Source organism: Podarcis bocagei, assembly GCF_964188305.1.
Source record: "Podarcis bocagei genome assembly, chromosome: 17".
NCBI classification, from domain to species: Eukaryota; Metazoa; Chordata; class Lepidosauria; order Squamata; family Lacertidae; genus Podarcis; species Podarcis bocagei.
The window spans coordinates 36105695-36122107 of NC_138143.1; the positions used below are offsets into that span (position 1 = coordinate 36105695).

Here is a 16413-nt window from a genome sequence, read left to right on the forward strand (position 1 = left end):
AAGCCCCATTAGCTAGTGTGGTGTAGTGGTTAAGAGCGGTAGACTCATAATCTGGTGAACTGGGTTCGTGTCTCCGCTCCTCCACATGCAGCTACTGGGTGACCTTGGGCCAGTCACACTTCTCTGAAGTCTCTCAGCCTCACTCACCTCACAGAGTGTTTGTTGTGGGGGAGGAAGGGAAAGGAGAATGTTAGCTGCTTTGAGACTCCTTCCAGTAGTGATAAAGCGGGATACAGTGGTGCCTCGCAAGACGAAATTAATTCGTTCCGCGAGTTTTTTCGTCTAGCGAATTTTTCGTCTTGCAAAGCACGGTGTCGGAAAAGTTTTGGAAAAGCTTCAAAAATCACCAAAAACCTCAAAAAAGGCTACCACACCGCGTTCTATGAGTTGCTCCTCGAAGTCAAGTCGCAACTGTATTAACGGTGTTAAGAAAAAGGAAACAAACTTGCAAAAAACGCAAGACGTTTTCGTCTTGCGAAGCAAAGCCCATAGGGAAATTCGTCTTGCGAAGCAGCTCAAAAACCACAAAACCCTTTCGTCTAGCGGGTTTTCCGTCTTGCGGGGCACCACTGTATCAAATCCAAACTACTACTACTACTACTACTACTACTCTTCTTCTTCTTCTTCTTCTTCTTCTTCTTCTTCTTCTTCTTCTTCTTCTTCTTCTTCTTCTTCTTCTTCTTCTTCTTGTGGTGCTTCAGGTTAAGAACAGTTTCAGGTTAAGAATGGACCTCCAGAACAAATTAAGTTCTTAACCCGAGGTACCACTGTAATTAAGGATGTGGAGTCCTTGGGGAAATGGAAAAATGAGAGGACCTGGGGACCCCCCTTGGGGCCCCAAAATTGTGATAATGTGCGTGACTGTTAAAAGGAACTTACAGTAGCCCATCGTTTTAAGAAAATGCTAAGAAAATGCTGGGAAAGCATTTCACTTTAAAACGCTTAGGCAAACAGGGTCACAGCACACACAATACAAAGCACAAAAGGTTTTCGCTACAAAATGTATCCATGTGGAGGCTATGCTTATGCACAGTAGATGTTGAACCATGGTAGCAAATCAACCGATCTCAATAATTTGCTTATGCTAGAAGTGCGGGTGCACCGAAATGAAATGTAACTAAATAAGTTCTGGCTAACAACACTTTGAATGAGGTCATGAGAAGGCATATGACTGGAGGAAATATTGTGATGCTTTGTGTAAGAAAGCCATAAATAATCTGAGCATTTGGGGGATGTTCCAGCCGTTGTGGAGTTATCCTGCTGTAACACTTTTCTGCAGTAAATAAACTTTCTGGATTCTTTCTTCAAACTGACTCACAAGTAATTAATGGTACAAGTGAGATAGAAGATTTGCCTTGCAACACCCCCACCATTTTTTCTTCCAAGGGTCTTCACATCTTTAGGAATAATACCTGTGCAGATACAAAATGTTGAGAAGGGTGTGCGAGTCAACTCTGATAGGCCTCCTGAGCAGCTTAGTGCTGAAACATGTTGTAGCATAATGTCTACACTGGGGTTAAAAAACTTTTTTGAAAAAAGAAAGGAATCTGGGTGTGCTCAGAAGTCTGCAAGTCTGTGGGGCATTCCAAATCTCTTAAACATGGTCAACAGATAGGGATCAACAAGAATCACTATACCAGACCAGAGACTGAACACAACCTGGAAAGAGCCAGGCATTGGGGAAAATAGCAAAAATAAAATTTCATGGACTGCAACTTCCATCCAGTCAGTGCATATGGAGGATACCAGGATGTTGTGTGTATTACAGCTGCAGAACTGTAGAAGACCGAGCCCTCTGCTTGAGTCACTGTTTTGGTGAAAGGTCATCAGCTGCATAAATACGGTTTTGAGTACCTCCTTGAGATTTACGGAGAGCTGAAGGGCGACTAAATGTCTTAAAACTTCAACACTGGAAGGCAAAGTCTCTCCCCAAATCCTTCCCCAGTTGTACAGTGGGCAGAGGACTTGACTCAACTGGCAGCACATGAGGAGTTGACCTTCCATACAGGGGTGCCCCTAGAGGTTGGCCCCCACCAAGGGTGCAGACTCAGGGGGGGAGAAAAATTGTACTTCTCAACTTGGGCTTGGAGTGGCTAGGAGCCTGCAAGCTCCAAAAGGTGGTCCAGGAGGCTGGGCGATGCATGCAGGCTCCTGGAGAGGGAAGAAAGAGGGAGCAGGTGAGAGTTGCAGGAGGAAAAAGGAAGGGAAGGGAAGTGAAGGCATGAGGCGGGAGTTGGTAATGCAGGTGAGCTGTGCATAAGCAAGCTGCCAGCTAGCTCTGCCGAGGCTCTTTTTATTAGCAGAAGAAGAGGAGAAGAGGAGTTTGGATTTGATATCCTGCCTTTCACTCCCTTTAAGGAGTCTCAAAGCAGTTAACATTCTCCTTTTCCTTCCTCCCCCACAACAAACACTCTGTGAGGTGAGTGGGGCTGAGAGACTTCAAAGAAGCTGCATGTGGAGGAGCGGAGACCCGGTTCCCCAGATTACGAGTCTACCGCTCTTAACCACTACACCACACTGGCTCAATATGCAAAACCAGTCAGGTACATTTTGGACCTTTACACATCTTCCAATCCCGAGATCGTGGGGGTGGTACAAAGTTGTTTTGGCACCTGTTTCCACCGCGTCACTTTCCCCTTGCACGATGCATGACGAAGGAGACAAAGGTCACAGACAGGGCATGGCAGACCACTAAGAGAGCAAAGGTTAGACAGAGAGCATGATGTTCAGACAGCTGTGGCTTGTCTGTGGGTGGAAGTGTGCTCCACACCTGAAGGTCACATGGTCAGACAGCTGAGGCTTGTCTGCAGGTGGAAGTGTGTTCCACACCCAGTGGTCAAGACAGGCAGACAGATGGACCAATGGAGGACAAGCAAGGCAAACCCCAATGACCACAAGGTCTGACCAGAGCAGAATACAGTGGCTCTGGTCAGACCTCACCTGGAGTACTGTGTCCAGTTCTGGGCACCACAATTCAAGAAGGACACTGACAAACTGGAACGTGTCCAGAGGAGGGCAACCAAAATGGTCAAAGGCCTGGAAACGATGCCTTATGAGGAACGGCTAAGGGAGCTGGGCATGTTTAGCCTGGAGAAGAGGAGGTTAAGGGGTGATATGATAGCCATGTTCAAATATATAAAAGGATGTCACATAGAGGAGGGAGAGAGGTTGTTTTCTGCTGCTCCAGAGAAGCTGACACGGAGCAATGGATCCAAACTACAAGAAAGAAGATTCCACCTAAACATTAGGAAGAACTTCCTGACAGTAAGAGCTGTTCGACAGTGGAATTTGCTGCCAAGGAGTGTGGTGGAGTCTCCTACTTTGGAGGTCTTTAAGCAGAGGCTTGACAACCATATGTCAGGAGTGCTCTGATGGTGTTTCCTGCTTGGCAGGGGGTTGGACTCGATGGCCCTTGTGGTCTCTTCCAACTCTATGATTCTATGATTCTATGAAAGCCGACAAAAGCAAACTTTTAGAGTTTCTAATCCATGGTGTCTCCCAGCTCTGGAGGCACCAACACAGCAACTTGCCAAGGGCGTAAGGGAGCCTAGGTACATCTCTGCTTCCGTAAACACAAGAAAGATGGGCAACTGTCTGAAATCTGGTCTCTTTATACAGATCTGTTTGCTTAAATGTCTCAGATACAAATACTTTTCGATAGTCAGCTCGCACATTCAGCTACCAGTCACCAAGTGGTGCACAATCACACACCCACCCAGCTCTTTTTGCAGACAATATCCTAATATCACCGATGGCAGAGTGGAAAGCAGAAAAAGAAACAGAGAATGCAGACCCTTTCTTTCTCAATGATCTCCCTTTATTTCTCCCCTGTGGAGCTTCCATGAAGCAGCATGTACGTGACAGTGCAGATAAGAACGACCAATATATATTCTTCATCAGAAACATAAAAGGTAGAGGCCAAGGAAGCTGTTGTTCAAGGAGCAGTACAAGTTAGCAGCCAATTCAGTGCAAAGGGAAAATGCTGCCAGGAATATTACAGTACTAAGGCAAAGATTACTCGCTTTAAGACAGATGTAAAGCTATTCTTTAGCCAGTACCTTTGGCAACAACTCTGGATGTTTTCGTACAGGTAGCAAAAGCTTTCCTGCGCCTACTTTTTTAAAAACACCACATTAGATAATGTTGTCAAAACACACTGGAAATCCAGTCAATATAAAGGTTAACCTGAGAGGATGAGAGAAACATGAGACTGTAGCTTTCTGGTGAAGTCCAGTCCTCAGTTGACAGTTAAAAAAATGTTAAAAGCAGGGAAAGGCTTTAGTTGAAGACCTTGCACACCTGCTGCCGGCCTGAGCATGCAGTGTTGGGTTATGGTCTGCTTTGGTGTAAAGCAGGGCTGGCAGACCTGGGATTCAGAGGCTGAAATCAGCCCTCTGGGTCTCTATCTGACCCTCAGGAATCACCCCAGGCCTCAGCACCCCTGTTGTGTAGCCTCTAGTGTTTCCACCTGGCTAAAATGTGTCCCTGAACTCCGATAATGCTTCTTGCTTACCTGGATAAGGGAGGATGAGCAAGTGTGTGCTGAAGCAATCTCTTCTGTGCAAAGTTTAAATTAACACTGGTTGCTCCACCCATTTTTATCACGGGCATGCGGCCCCTGAAAGGTTGCCTCGCAAGTCAATGTGGCCCTCTAGCAGGAACAGTTTTCCCAACCCCTTGTATAAAGAATTCCTTGAGGCTAGGGGCTCTAGCACTGGCCTAAAATGGCCTCAATCAAAAGCAACCGTGCTCTAATTCAGCTTTATTATTATTATTATTATTATTATTATTATTATTATTATTATTATTATTATTATATGTATGCTGCCCTTTATTGGTAGATCTCAGGGAAGTTCACAACATAAAATTACAATATAAAAAACACAAAACACAAATTATAAACAGGAACAAAAACAAACCAATAATCACCCCTCCCACAACACATTTAAATGGGCATTAGATGTCAGTCAATGCAAAGCCTGGTTGAAGAAGAATGTTTTAGCCTGGACCCTAAAGGGGTATAATGAAGGCGCCAGGCAAACCACCCTGGGGAGAGCCACTGCAGAAAAGGCCTGTTCTCGTGTTGCTATCCTCCAGACCTCTTGCAGAGAAGACACATGAAGAAGGGCCGCAGATGATGATCTCAGGATCCAAGTAGGCTCATGTGTTGAGATGTGGTCCTTGAAACTTGGTTTCCACTCGCAACCTGCCAATTAGGAACTGCATTTGACCAGCTTCCCAGAAAAGACTGGCAGGATTGAGTGGGAAATGCACTAGATAAAAGCTATTCGTGAACCCTGGATCTTTCAGAAGGCCTAGGCCCCCATGAAACACTGGGAATTGGCATGGAATACCATTTGGAGTCAAAAGGAAACACATAAACAATAAATACATAAAGTCAGTGCATTCAAAATGGCACAGGGGAAGAGTAAATACGTGCAAAATGAATTTGAAAGGAAAAATGTTATGTACTGAGTTGAATAGGACCCAAACTGCAGCAGTCTGATTGGTCCTAGAACAATAGGATTCAGAATGCAGCAGTCTGATTGGTCCTAGAACAATGCAGCAGTATGATTGGTTGGCAGGAACCACCCAATCCTGCTCCAGATAGAAGTGAATCCACAACCTACCGTATTTTTCGCACCATAGGGCGCACCGGACCATAGGGCGCACCCAGTTTTTAGGGGGGGAATTCAAGAAAAAAAATCTTTCCCCCCCCCGCAGCCCCAAAGAGCAGCGTACAGGCTGCACACAACCTCTCCCTGCCGGAGGGGTTGCGTGCAGCTATGGATCAAGCCAAGGCAGCGAGCGGGATGGATCCCACTCGCTGTTTTGGCTTCCCCTTTAGCCCCGTGCAGCCTCTCCTTGGCGGAGGGGCTGCACAGGGCTTTCCTGGCTTTACTGGGAGGTGGGGGGATTCCCTCACCTCTCCCCAAAGCCCGCAGAAGCCGTGCAAACCCTTTAAAGAGATCACGGCTTCTCCTGGCTTTCCTGGGAGGCGGGGGATTCCCCCACCTCCCGCAAAACCGGCAGAAGCCGCGCGCCTTTTAAAAGGGCTGCACGGCTTCTCCTGGCTTTCCTGGGAGGCGGGGGGATTCCCCCGCCTCCCGCAAAACCGGCAGAAGCCACGCACCTTTTAAAAGGGCTGCACGGCTTCTCCTGGCTTTCCTGGGAGGCGGGGGGATTCCCCCGCCTCCCGCAAAACCGGCAGAAGCCACGCGCCTTTTAAAAGGGCTGCACGGCTTCTCCTGGCTTTCCTGGGAGGCGGGGGATTCCCCCGCCTCCCGCAAAACCAGGCTCCCCCCCCCAGCCTTCTAACCAAGTCGGGGGACAGCGGCAAAGGCGCGCTGCGCCCCTGCCGCTGTCCCCCGAGTTTGCGGGGCTGGCGACGGGGAGGACCAGGCTTCGCCCCCCGCCAGCCTTCTAGACAAGTCGGGGGACAGCGGCAAAGGCGCGCTGTGCCCCTGCCGCTGTCTCCCGAGTTTGCGGGGCTGGCGACGGGGAGGAGCAGGCTTCTCCCCCCGCCAGCCTTCTAGCCAAGTCGGGGGACAGCGGCAAAGGCGCGCTGCGCCCCTGCCGCTGTCCCCCGAGTTTGCGGGGCTGGCGACGGGGAGGAGCAGGCTTCTCCCCCCGCCAGCCTTCTAGACAAGTCGGGGGACAGCGGCAAAGGCGCGCTGCGCCCCTGCCGCTGTCTCCCGAGTTTGCGGGGCTGGCGACGGGGAGGAGCAGGCTTCTCCCCCCGCCAGCCTTCTAGCCAAGTCGGGGGACAGCGGCAAAGGCGCGCTGCGCCCCTGCCGCTGTCCCCCGAGTTTGCGGGGCTGGCGACGGGGAGGAGCAGGCTTCTCCCCCCGCCAGCCTTCTAGCCAAGTCGGGGGACAGCGGCAAAGGCGCGCTGCGCCCCTGCCGCTGTCCCCCGAGTTTGCGGGGCTGGCGACGGGGAGGAGCAGGCTTCTCCCCCCGCCAGCCTTCTAGACAAGTCGGGGGACAGCGGCAAAGGCGCGCTGCGCCCCTGCCGCTGTCTCCCGAGTTTGCGGGGCTGGCGACGGGGAGGAGCAGGCTTCTCCCCCCGCCAGCCTTCTAGCCAAGTCGGGGGACAGCGGGAATGGCGCGCTGCGCCTCTCCCGCTGTCTCCCGAGTTTGCGGGGCTGGCGAGGGGGAGGAGCAGGCTCCCCCCCCGCCAGCCTTCTAACCAAGTCGGGGGACAGCGGGAAGGGCGCACTGCGCCTCTCCCGCTGTCCCCCGAGCTTGTGGGGCTGGCGGTGGGGCTCTCCTGAAGCCTGGAGAGCGAGAGGGGTCGGTGCGCACCGACCCCTCTCGCTCTCCAGGCTTCAGCGAAAGCCTGCATTCGCACCATAGGACGCACACACATTTCCCCTTCATTTTTGGAGGGGAAAAAGTGCGTCCTATAGTGCGAAAAATACGGTAATTGGCTTACAGTAGAATTCCGGAATTAGCCAATCATGTGCAGCCCATTGTGTAAATAATGTATATAAAGCAGATACAGTGGTGCCTCGCAAGACGAAAAGAATCCGTTCTGTGATTCTCTTCGTCTAACGGTTTTTTCGTCTTGCGAAGCAAGCCCATTGACGGATTAGCGGATTAGCGCTATTAGCGGCTTTTAGTGGCTTATCTGCTGATCGGATCAGCTGATAAGCGGCTTAGCAGCTTAGAAAAGGGGGGGGGGAAACCCAGCAGGAACTCGCAAGACATTGTCGTCTTGCGAAGCAAGCCCATAGGAGATTCGTTTTGCGAAGCACCTCCAAAACGGAAAACTCTTTCGTCTAGCGAGTTTTCCGTCTTGCAAGGCATTCGTCTTGCGGGTCACCACTGTACTGTGAGGGGACATTCATTCATTCCTCCTCACCACTATGAGCTGAATAAAGAGCATGAAATCACTTTGCGACTCTGAGTATATTTCAAAAAAGTAAATGAGGGACATAACTAGGGCTCCCCCCCCCCCAGCCAAAAGTCACTGGAAGTCAGTTCCGGCACTTCTCAGGTGGGCACCATTGCCATTCTAAGAGAATGAGGGAGGTGTTCAAACATTTAAAACACATTCTCTCCAAAGAATCCTAGGAACTGTAGTTTGTCAAGGGCCCTATAATTTTTAGCTCTGTGAGAGGTAAACTACAATTTCCAGGATTCTTTTGGGGGGGGGGCTCTTTTAAATGTATGCTTTGTACACGGCCTTGGACTGGGCAGCCCACATAATGATGACACTTTCAAGCCCTCTGACTACCCTTCAAAAACCGCTGTAAAGCTGGATACACATGATCACCCCAGCACAAACCGTCCCAATAGCACAGGGAGGAGGGGAATGAATAGCAGATGGACATGCCCCATCTATCAAAACAGTTAGAATCCTGAGACCAGCAACATTTTTTTTGCAATATGTCAAGAGAATGCCCTTCCCTGGAATGCTTAATCTACCTTTTAAAAGGTAAAGGGACCCCTGACCATTAGGTCCAGTCGTGACCGACTCTGGGGTTGCGGCGCTCATCTCACTTTATTGGCCGAGGGAGCCGGCGTACAGCTTCCGGGTCATGTGGCCAGCATGACTAAGCCGCTTCTGGCGAACCAGAGCAGCGCACGGAAACGCCGTTTACCTTCCCGCCGGAGCGGTACCTATTTATCCACTTGCTCTTTGACGTGCTTTCGAACTGCTAGGTTGGCAGAAGCAGGGACCGAGCAACGGGAGCTCACCCCGTCACAGGGATTTGAACTGCCAACCTTTTGATCGGCAAGTCCTAGGCTCTGTGGTTTAACCCACAGCACCACCCGCGTCCCTATAATCTACCTTTTACTAGCCTGTAAAGAAATAGTCTGTACACACTCAAGTTTCACTGTTGCTTCAACACAAGGAATTCCACTTCTTGGCATTTTTGGCTGGTATGGCACTCCTACATAGATTTATTGTAAACGGACTGCTACTGGTGAGCACTTAATGTAGAGCCACACTAAGTACATGCAATTGGGGTGGGGTGGGGGTGGAGAGAAGATGTGAAATATCCAAAAACACGTGGACAGGGTGCTAAGCAAACATGAGAATATCCCTTCTAAGTGGGCTGATCAGGAATCCTGTCCAGCAAGTGATTTTTGCTGGTTTCTGTGTACGTGCATATATGTACCACATCGCCAGTTCCTTACAAAACCAGAAAAGCAGAAGGAAAAGAATTTCACATAGAGTTTAGGGTGTGAAATGTATATGGAAATCAACTCCAAATCCACTGATTAGCACATCCAGTCAGGGACAATTATCTGAGTGTGTGTATGTATGCACAGACCCATGACTGGTCCTCATGAGGAGACCAGGAGGTAGTTAAGTGCTGGTACTTCACTAGGTTGTTGTCTCAGGTATTTAATTCGTATCTGTGAGTACAGAAACCACACAGGCCCAGAGTGATGGATTGTGGGTTGAGGAATGGGGACAGACCTCTAAATTGAGATCTACAATACCTGATGTTATCCAAAAAGGGAAGCAGACTGCAGAGATTTTCTGGTGCGGTGACTTCTTGGAAATATTGTACACCACACGCTACGTCAAGAAAAGGCCTTAGTGAGAAACAAGGCTTCCAAAGTACATGATTTTTTCCCAGTTCACTTGAAGACAATCCAGTGCATCTTTGCTCATGGGTAGCTAGTGTTAACACTTTTTTGTTTCCAAAGTAGTGAAAATTTATGTTTGAAGGCCAGCTGTGAGGAGGAAACTGGAGTTACATATCTTCTTCATCCTCACTCATGGCTCCATTCGAGTTGCTGGCAGCATGTTCTGCCTGTTCCTTCATGTACTCGACTTTTATCTGCTCCAGTTCTCTCATCTCAGACTCCAGTTTTAACCTGTACACTCGGCGCCGATTTTGTAAAACTTTCATGGGAAATGGGTTCATGTCACTGAAGGCGATGTTCATCAGCTTCCTGGAAGAGGGCAAGCATATGAGCCAGAATTTTTAAAGGTAGCTTGGACTAAGTAGACATTGAAGAGAGACTTGTGGGAATTCTACATGCTATTTTGGCTTCCCGCACAAAAATGGGGCAGGATTTCTGAAAGAGGTTTGTCTTCCAGAGACAGAAAGTGTCACCCAGGGATCAAAGCTCTGGGTCTTCTCTGCACCAGGCCCTCATATTTCAGGTCACATAAGATTAGAAACACCCTTAGATGCAGCTGTGTGCCAGACCAATTTACTGGTTCTCTGCCCTACTGTTCTAAAACAGTATTTCAAAATTTACTACTGGTATTTTCCACAATTCTTTTTCTGCTAAGGAAGGAACCTCTCTTCAATACAGAAGATTCTGGGGAATGTTTTAGGGTGAGCACAAGGCCAAGTCTACTGGACTAAATTACAGGGCTGCTCCAAGTAATTTTGCTGTCTGAAGTCATGGACAAAATGTTGCTCCTTTTGTGTACTGGATTTGCAGTGGATTCTTAAACACTGGCAATAGGACCGCATCCTCCACTGCTCCTAAGGCTCATTTAGGGGAACAAGGCAGGCTATGGGCAGTGCCGGATTTATGTATAAGCTAAACAAGCTATAACTTAGGGCCCCACTCTCTTGGGGGCCCCCGAAAAAAAGAGAGAAAAAAACCTGGATGTACATTTCCAAAATATAAGATAACAAACAAATAAAATAAAACCTACATACAGCAACAGTGTTTTGTGTTGTGTAGCCTCCTATGATGTAAGTAATGGGCCCCGCCTGCTAGCCTGCTCCCTAAACTATCACATATAAAGGGTCCCATTACCTTCAGTAGCTTAGGGCCTCATCAAACCTAAATCCGGCCATGGGGTTCACACAGCTCTGTTTTCTAGTACTTCACAGGTGCCCTGAACCCCCAGAAACCTCAGCTTGAGGTATCAGCCTTATTATGCCTAATGGTAGGGCCGGCCCAATCTGCCACCTTCTGTGAAATGAGAATGCAATCTAGAACACACCCAATACAACCCAGAGGCTAAGCATTACAGAGGGAAAATGAGTTGAAGCAGGACATCTGTCCTTCAGGAAAACTGGTCAACCATTACTGATCTGCTCATTAAACACTCCTGATAAGCTTTCCGAAGAACCCCAGGATTTCCTGGAATAAGGGATTATTATATACAATAACATGGACCTGTGTTTTAGATGTGCAGGTTATATTTGCCGGTGATCAATGAAACTATCAAATACATAGGCACACACGTTCAAGAAGAGGCAGGATTCACCTCAGAGCCCAAGGGTATATATAAGGGTGTATGCTTTTAAAGGAGTATTGTTTCAGTGTTGCCTCTGGCATTATTTTCACACACCGCATCATGTGGAAGCCACTTCCCTGTGGTGCTGCCCCACACAACTGGAGTGTGAACATTTCCCCATCTGATCAGCAATTCATATGCAGTGTTGCACATCAGTATGAGGGAAATGGCTCCAGCATGTCTCTGTGGGTGAGAGAAAAAGGTTTCACTTTAGCCCTAACCTAGCTGTACTTGGTTTGGTTCCTAGCCTCTGATTTGCCTCAGATAAACATGGCGTCAATGCTATTCATCATCATCATCATCATCATCATCATCATCATCAACAACTTTATTACACTAGCCAAAGGCCATGGCATCATTCTCAAAGGAAACAAAAAGAAAGACAACAATAACCATAAAAACCATTAGTAGATAGGTAGCCGTGTTGGTCTGCCATAGTCAAAATAAAAAAAATTCCTTCCAGTAGCACCTTAAAGACCAACTAAGTTAGTTCTTAAAACTAACTTAACTTAAAAACCATAAAAACATCAGGGACTGTGAATACAATGAACCACGGTCACATCTCCTAGAAATTATTTGTTGCATACGATATAATAGCAGGGGGTTCTCAGATAGAATGTGCCAGCTTAAATGTCCGAATCACCTTTGCAATTCACCGCTATTTTATCTAGTTCTTTTCTCCTGATCTTCTTAGCTGCCAATGCATATAGTGCTACTTTATAAGTTACGAAGTCATCAGCATCACTCAGCAGCCATTTCACCCTTTCCACCCTGTTTGAGTGTGTTCCATTTGTAAGCAGGGGTTTTATAAATCAGTCTCTTGCTATTGCTTATTCCTGATCTGTGCCTGCCTCAATCCCAGTTTTTGAATTTTTCCAGTTCTCTGAATGACAAAATGTCACCTGACAACCACAATCCCCATCCGAAACACTTCCTGACGTCATTCTTACCTGCCATCACAGATGGTTTTGGTAAAAAAACGCATGTACTGGTAAATCTCCAGGCTGTCCTGGATCCTCAGTATCGCTTCTTCGTTGTATTTAAATATTGCCAGAGCGTAACGGAATATCACCTGAGACAAAGAAAAACATGGCTGACGGGGATGTCACAGGAGGGGTGGAGTCAGAGCCACACAGATGATAAAGGTAACATCACTGAGGCAGGAAGATATAGGTTCAATAGACACATCGGAAGCCTGTCCTAAATGCCTGGTTGCTAAAACATCTCTGCAGAGACTGATACAGTGGTACCTCGCAAGACGAATGCCTCGCAAGACGAACAACGCGCAAGACGAAAGAGTTTTCCGTTTTTTGAGTCGTTCCGCAAGACGAATTTCCCTATGGGCTTGCTTCGCAAGACGAAACGTCTTGCGAGTTCTTGCAAGTTTGTTTCCTTTTTCTTAAAGCCACTAAGCCGTTAATAGCCGCTAAGCCGTTAATAGCCGCTAAGCCGCTAATAGCCGTGCTTCGCAAGACGGAAAAACCGCAAGATGAAGAGACTCGCGGAACGGATTAATTTCGTCTTGCGAGGCACCACTGTATATGAAGTGAGAATGTAGAAGGGATAGGAGGCAGGGATAATCTTACCTTAGTACCTTCATAGAGAAAGGCATCCCATACCCTGAAGAGGATATCGCTAACAAGACTGTCTACAAATACGACCAAGAACCAATTGAAGGTCACCAGGCCCAAGTCGATTCGGTGGTGCTCCAGATGAGCTGCCAGCCTGGGAAGCTTCTCTGACAAGAAATCTTTAAAGACTCTTTGATCCACCTGGATTCAGCAAAACATCAAGAAGAACCAATAACCGTATTTGAAAGGATGCTTTGTCAGCACTTTCTCAGAGTCCTCCAAAATCCGCAGGGGTTAATTGTACTCGTAAACACCTGACCGATCTAACAATATCAAAACTTTCGACTCGCGGCACAGTACAGTTATAGGGACACACACACAAGCTATGGTTATACTTTCTGCAGTGGAGGCAGAACCAAGAGAACGAGCACAAAATCTGCTTCCAAAGCTTCCCCACTCTGATATTGTGGTTACAAAATGATTTTTTTTGTGTGTGTGTGGCCCTCCAAACCCCGCTCCCTTTGGTCATTTTTTTCTCAAGCGTGTGTGTGTGTGTTACTGACTCTCCCACAGGTTCCTTCTGTGATGCCAAAAGGGGTTTTTTGCACTCCCCCCTAAAAAAAATACCTTTAAAAAATGGGTAATCCTAGGATCCCACGGTACTGATGATCGCATTGGTATGAGCTACAATTGAATGGTTTGTGTGTAACTTTATGCCAAACTAGTTTGGCTTTGCATTATGTCCAAATTAGGCCACAGTGAAGAAGGAATGAATTAGTTTGAAGGACAATTTGATTCTTGACATCATGCAAACCACTGGATTAGGTGTGAAGTTCCATTATTTTGTTAAGTAATCAACTGCCTAGTTTAACATGAATCGCAGAACGATGCAAGCCAGACCTGTGCCAACACCTATGTGAAGTGTGTTGGAATTCTTCCTCTAGAAGCACCACTTCCATCATAAGGATATGCAATCCTTTTAAAACAACCCGTTTTTCTTTCACCCATGACTGTCCTATTGTACGGCTTGGTGGGGAGTCCCAGACTACTTACTTGTGAGCCTATTAGTGTGTTGCTATAATAATCTGGAGGCATTAGGTTTTCAGTGATATGAACTAGGCACCAGAAAGCATTTTCTTCTTCCTCTAGAACCAGTAGTGCAATGGCTGCCAATCTGGGATGAATAAAGAGACATCACTGTTAAGGAAAGCAGGCAATAATGGCAGGCAGTTCTTACAGCTACGGTCCTTCAAGCTGGAAAATTCCCACAAGAGGAAAATGGAGAAGAAGCAGGAAGTTTCTTCTGAAACTTAACACTACATGTAATAAATAGGCAGCCCACTTGTTAATTTAACTATTCAACAGGTGCCATAGTAGCTGCCAGTTCTTACTATGGTGCCCTAGTGGTTCTTTCTATGGTGTCTTGCAAAAGGTCTCAGTAAATATTCTTTCAAAAAGCTACTGCACACAAGAGACTGACTGATCTTCCTGGTCAGTTTCTGTTTGCACTGGCTTTTCCTGCACTGAACACAACACTCTTGTTGCATGTACATGTTTCACTGGTTGCCAAGATTGGATACACACCTGTTCTGAACAGAGGAGAGATACAAATACCGTATTTTTCGCTCTATAACACACACCAGACCATAACACGCACGTAGTTTTTAGAGGAGGAAAACAAGAAAAAAAATATTCTAAACGAAATAGTGGATATATGATTTTTGTGGTTCATGCTGTGGCCACAGACATGTGATCTGGCAGTGAGTTTGGAGTAGCCCAATGCAAAAATCCTGAGGATCCATGTGGATCCATGCTTTGTAACCACGGAGGAGGGAAGGAAGGGGAACCATGGATCCTCTGCTCACGACTGCAGCAGATCCCCCCCGCCACCCGCAGGCATTCCCTCCATAACACGCACAGACATTTCCCCTTACTTTCTAGGAGGAAAAAAGTGAGTGTTATGGTGCAAAAAATACGGTAGCTTCTCTCGACAAGTGAGTGCAGAGTAAGCTGATGTAGGTGCCTTTCCCCCATTGACTGTGGGTAGTTGGTGGGGCAGTGTGGCGGCAGCAGTGCCCACATCATTTCTGCCTCAGTCTCTCTTTCAGATGCAGCAGCCATTTTGCGTTATGCCACACGCTCCAAGGCAGCCATTTTCTCCCTGGTGACCATGAAACTCTCTCAACATTCCCAATATGATCATGGCCACTGGGCCCCAAAAAAGGTTGGCAACCTTTGAGTAAGAGCAGCTCATCTTTTCAGCAGTTTTCTTGTGCAAATAGGCACAAGAAAACATTTGGCTGTTTGAATGGTTTCATGTACGCCTTATAGCTTTGTCAGAACACAGCAGTTCCAGCAGGAGTCATTGTCAAATACATCTCATGACTAATTTTTCACATTATACTTAGATTGTATAGGGAACTTTTTAATGTTTGGTGTTTTAGTGTGTTTTTAATATTGTGTTGGGAGCTACCCATAGTGGCTGGGGCAATCTGGTCAGATGGGGGTGTTAGTGGGTTGTTTTTATTTTGATACTATATATTTTGGTTTTTACGTTGATCTTGTTCTGTGGACAACCCTGAGACCTCCGGGTATAGGGCGGTATACAAATTCAATTAAATAACAACAACAACAACAACAACAACAACAACAACAACAACAACAACACTACAGTAGTATCTTGGTTCTTGAACTTAATCTGTTCTGGGAGTCCATTCGACTCCCGAAATGGTTCAAAAACCAAGGCGTGGCTTCCAGTTGGCTGCAGGAGCTTCCTGCACTCAATTGGAAGCCACGTTGGACGTTTGGCTTCCAAAAAACGTTCGCAAACCAGAACACTCACTTCTGCGTTTGCGGCCTTCAGGAGCCGATTTGTTCGGGAGCCACACCATTCAAGTAACAAGGTACCACTGTAAATCATTATTATACCACTGTAAATTATTGTTTTTACTGACCCTAATATTTGTTGCAAACATAGAGTTTATAAAAAGGTCAGCACCCTTTACCTGTTCAGTCCCTGGCAATAGCCAATGGTGGGATTTTGCAGAGAGAATGCAAGCAAAACCCTTTGGAGTTTGGGAAGAAGCTGGGAAGCAGGGGAATTGAAGTGCCTGTTGTTGGTGAGCGTGCGAGGCAGATCCAGTTCAATCTGTCGGGAAGCTGGCTGCTCAGCAGCTTCACACTTCTGGAGCAAGTTTTGGTAATGGCCTGGAGAGCGAATGTGCTGTACCCGCCGGCTCACAATCCATCTCCACACTCGTTGGCGGTGGTCTATTGGGACGCCACAGCGCAGCAAGCTCTTTAGCTCTGAGGAGGGAGCTAGTTCCCCAAGATTATTCCACCGGTCAGAGAGAGTTTTCTCCATGGCGTCCTGGTTCAGGAGGTTACTGGATTTGATCTCCAGAGCCTGGATTTTTGCCAGAAGCTTCCAGTCCGCAGCTTCGTACTCAGGAATTGTCATAAACCCATAGTCATCATACTGGCTGAACGGTCAAAAGAGAAGAATATGGGGGAAACATCAAGTTCTAGAGCTGTCAAATTAATTAAAGAAAAGTTTGTAAACTTTCTAATAACAAAATAAAAAAATTCCTTCCAGTAGCACCTTAAAGACCAACT

General features: G+C 47.2%; 1 protein-coding gene across 3 annotated transcripts in view; it reads right to left on the reverse strand.

The window, feature by feature from the left end:
* Nucleotides 1-7954: 7954 nt before the first annotated feature.
* Nucleotides 7955-16413, reverse strand: part of TBC1D2 (TBC1 domain family member 2) — a 36055-nt gene continuing 27596 nt past the window's right edge. For all 3 annotated transcript variants that reach the window (XM_081176268.1, XM_081176267.1, XM_081176266.1), the window contains 5 exons: nt 15804-16280; nt 13852-13972; nt 12814-12999; nt 12178-12299; nt 7955-9915 (listed from right to left, as the gene is read on the reverse strand). In XM_081176268.1, the coding sequence (XP_081032394.1) occupies nt 9714-9915; nt 12178-12299; nt 12814-12999; nt 13852-13972; nt 15804-16280 (1108 nt within the window). In that variant the 3' untranslated portion in view covers nt 7955-9713. The remainder of the gene's footprint in view (nt 9916-12177; nt 12300-12813; nt 13000-13851; nt 13973-15803; nt 16281-16413) is intronic.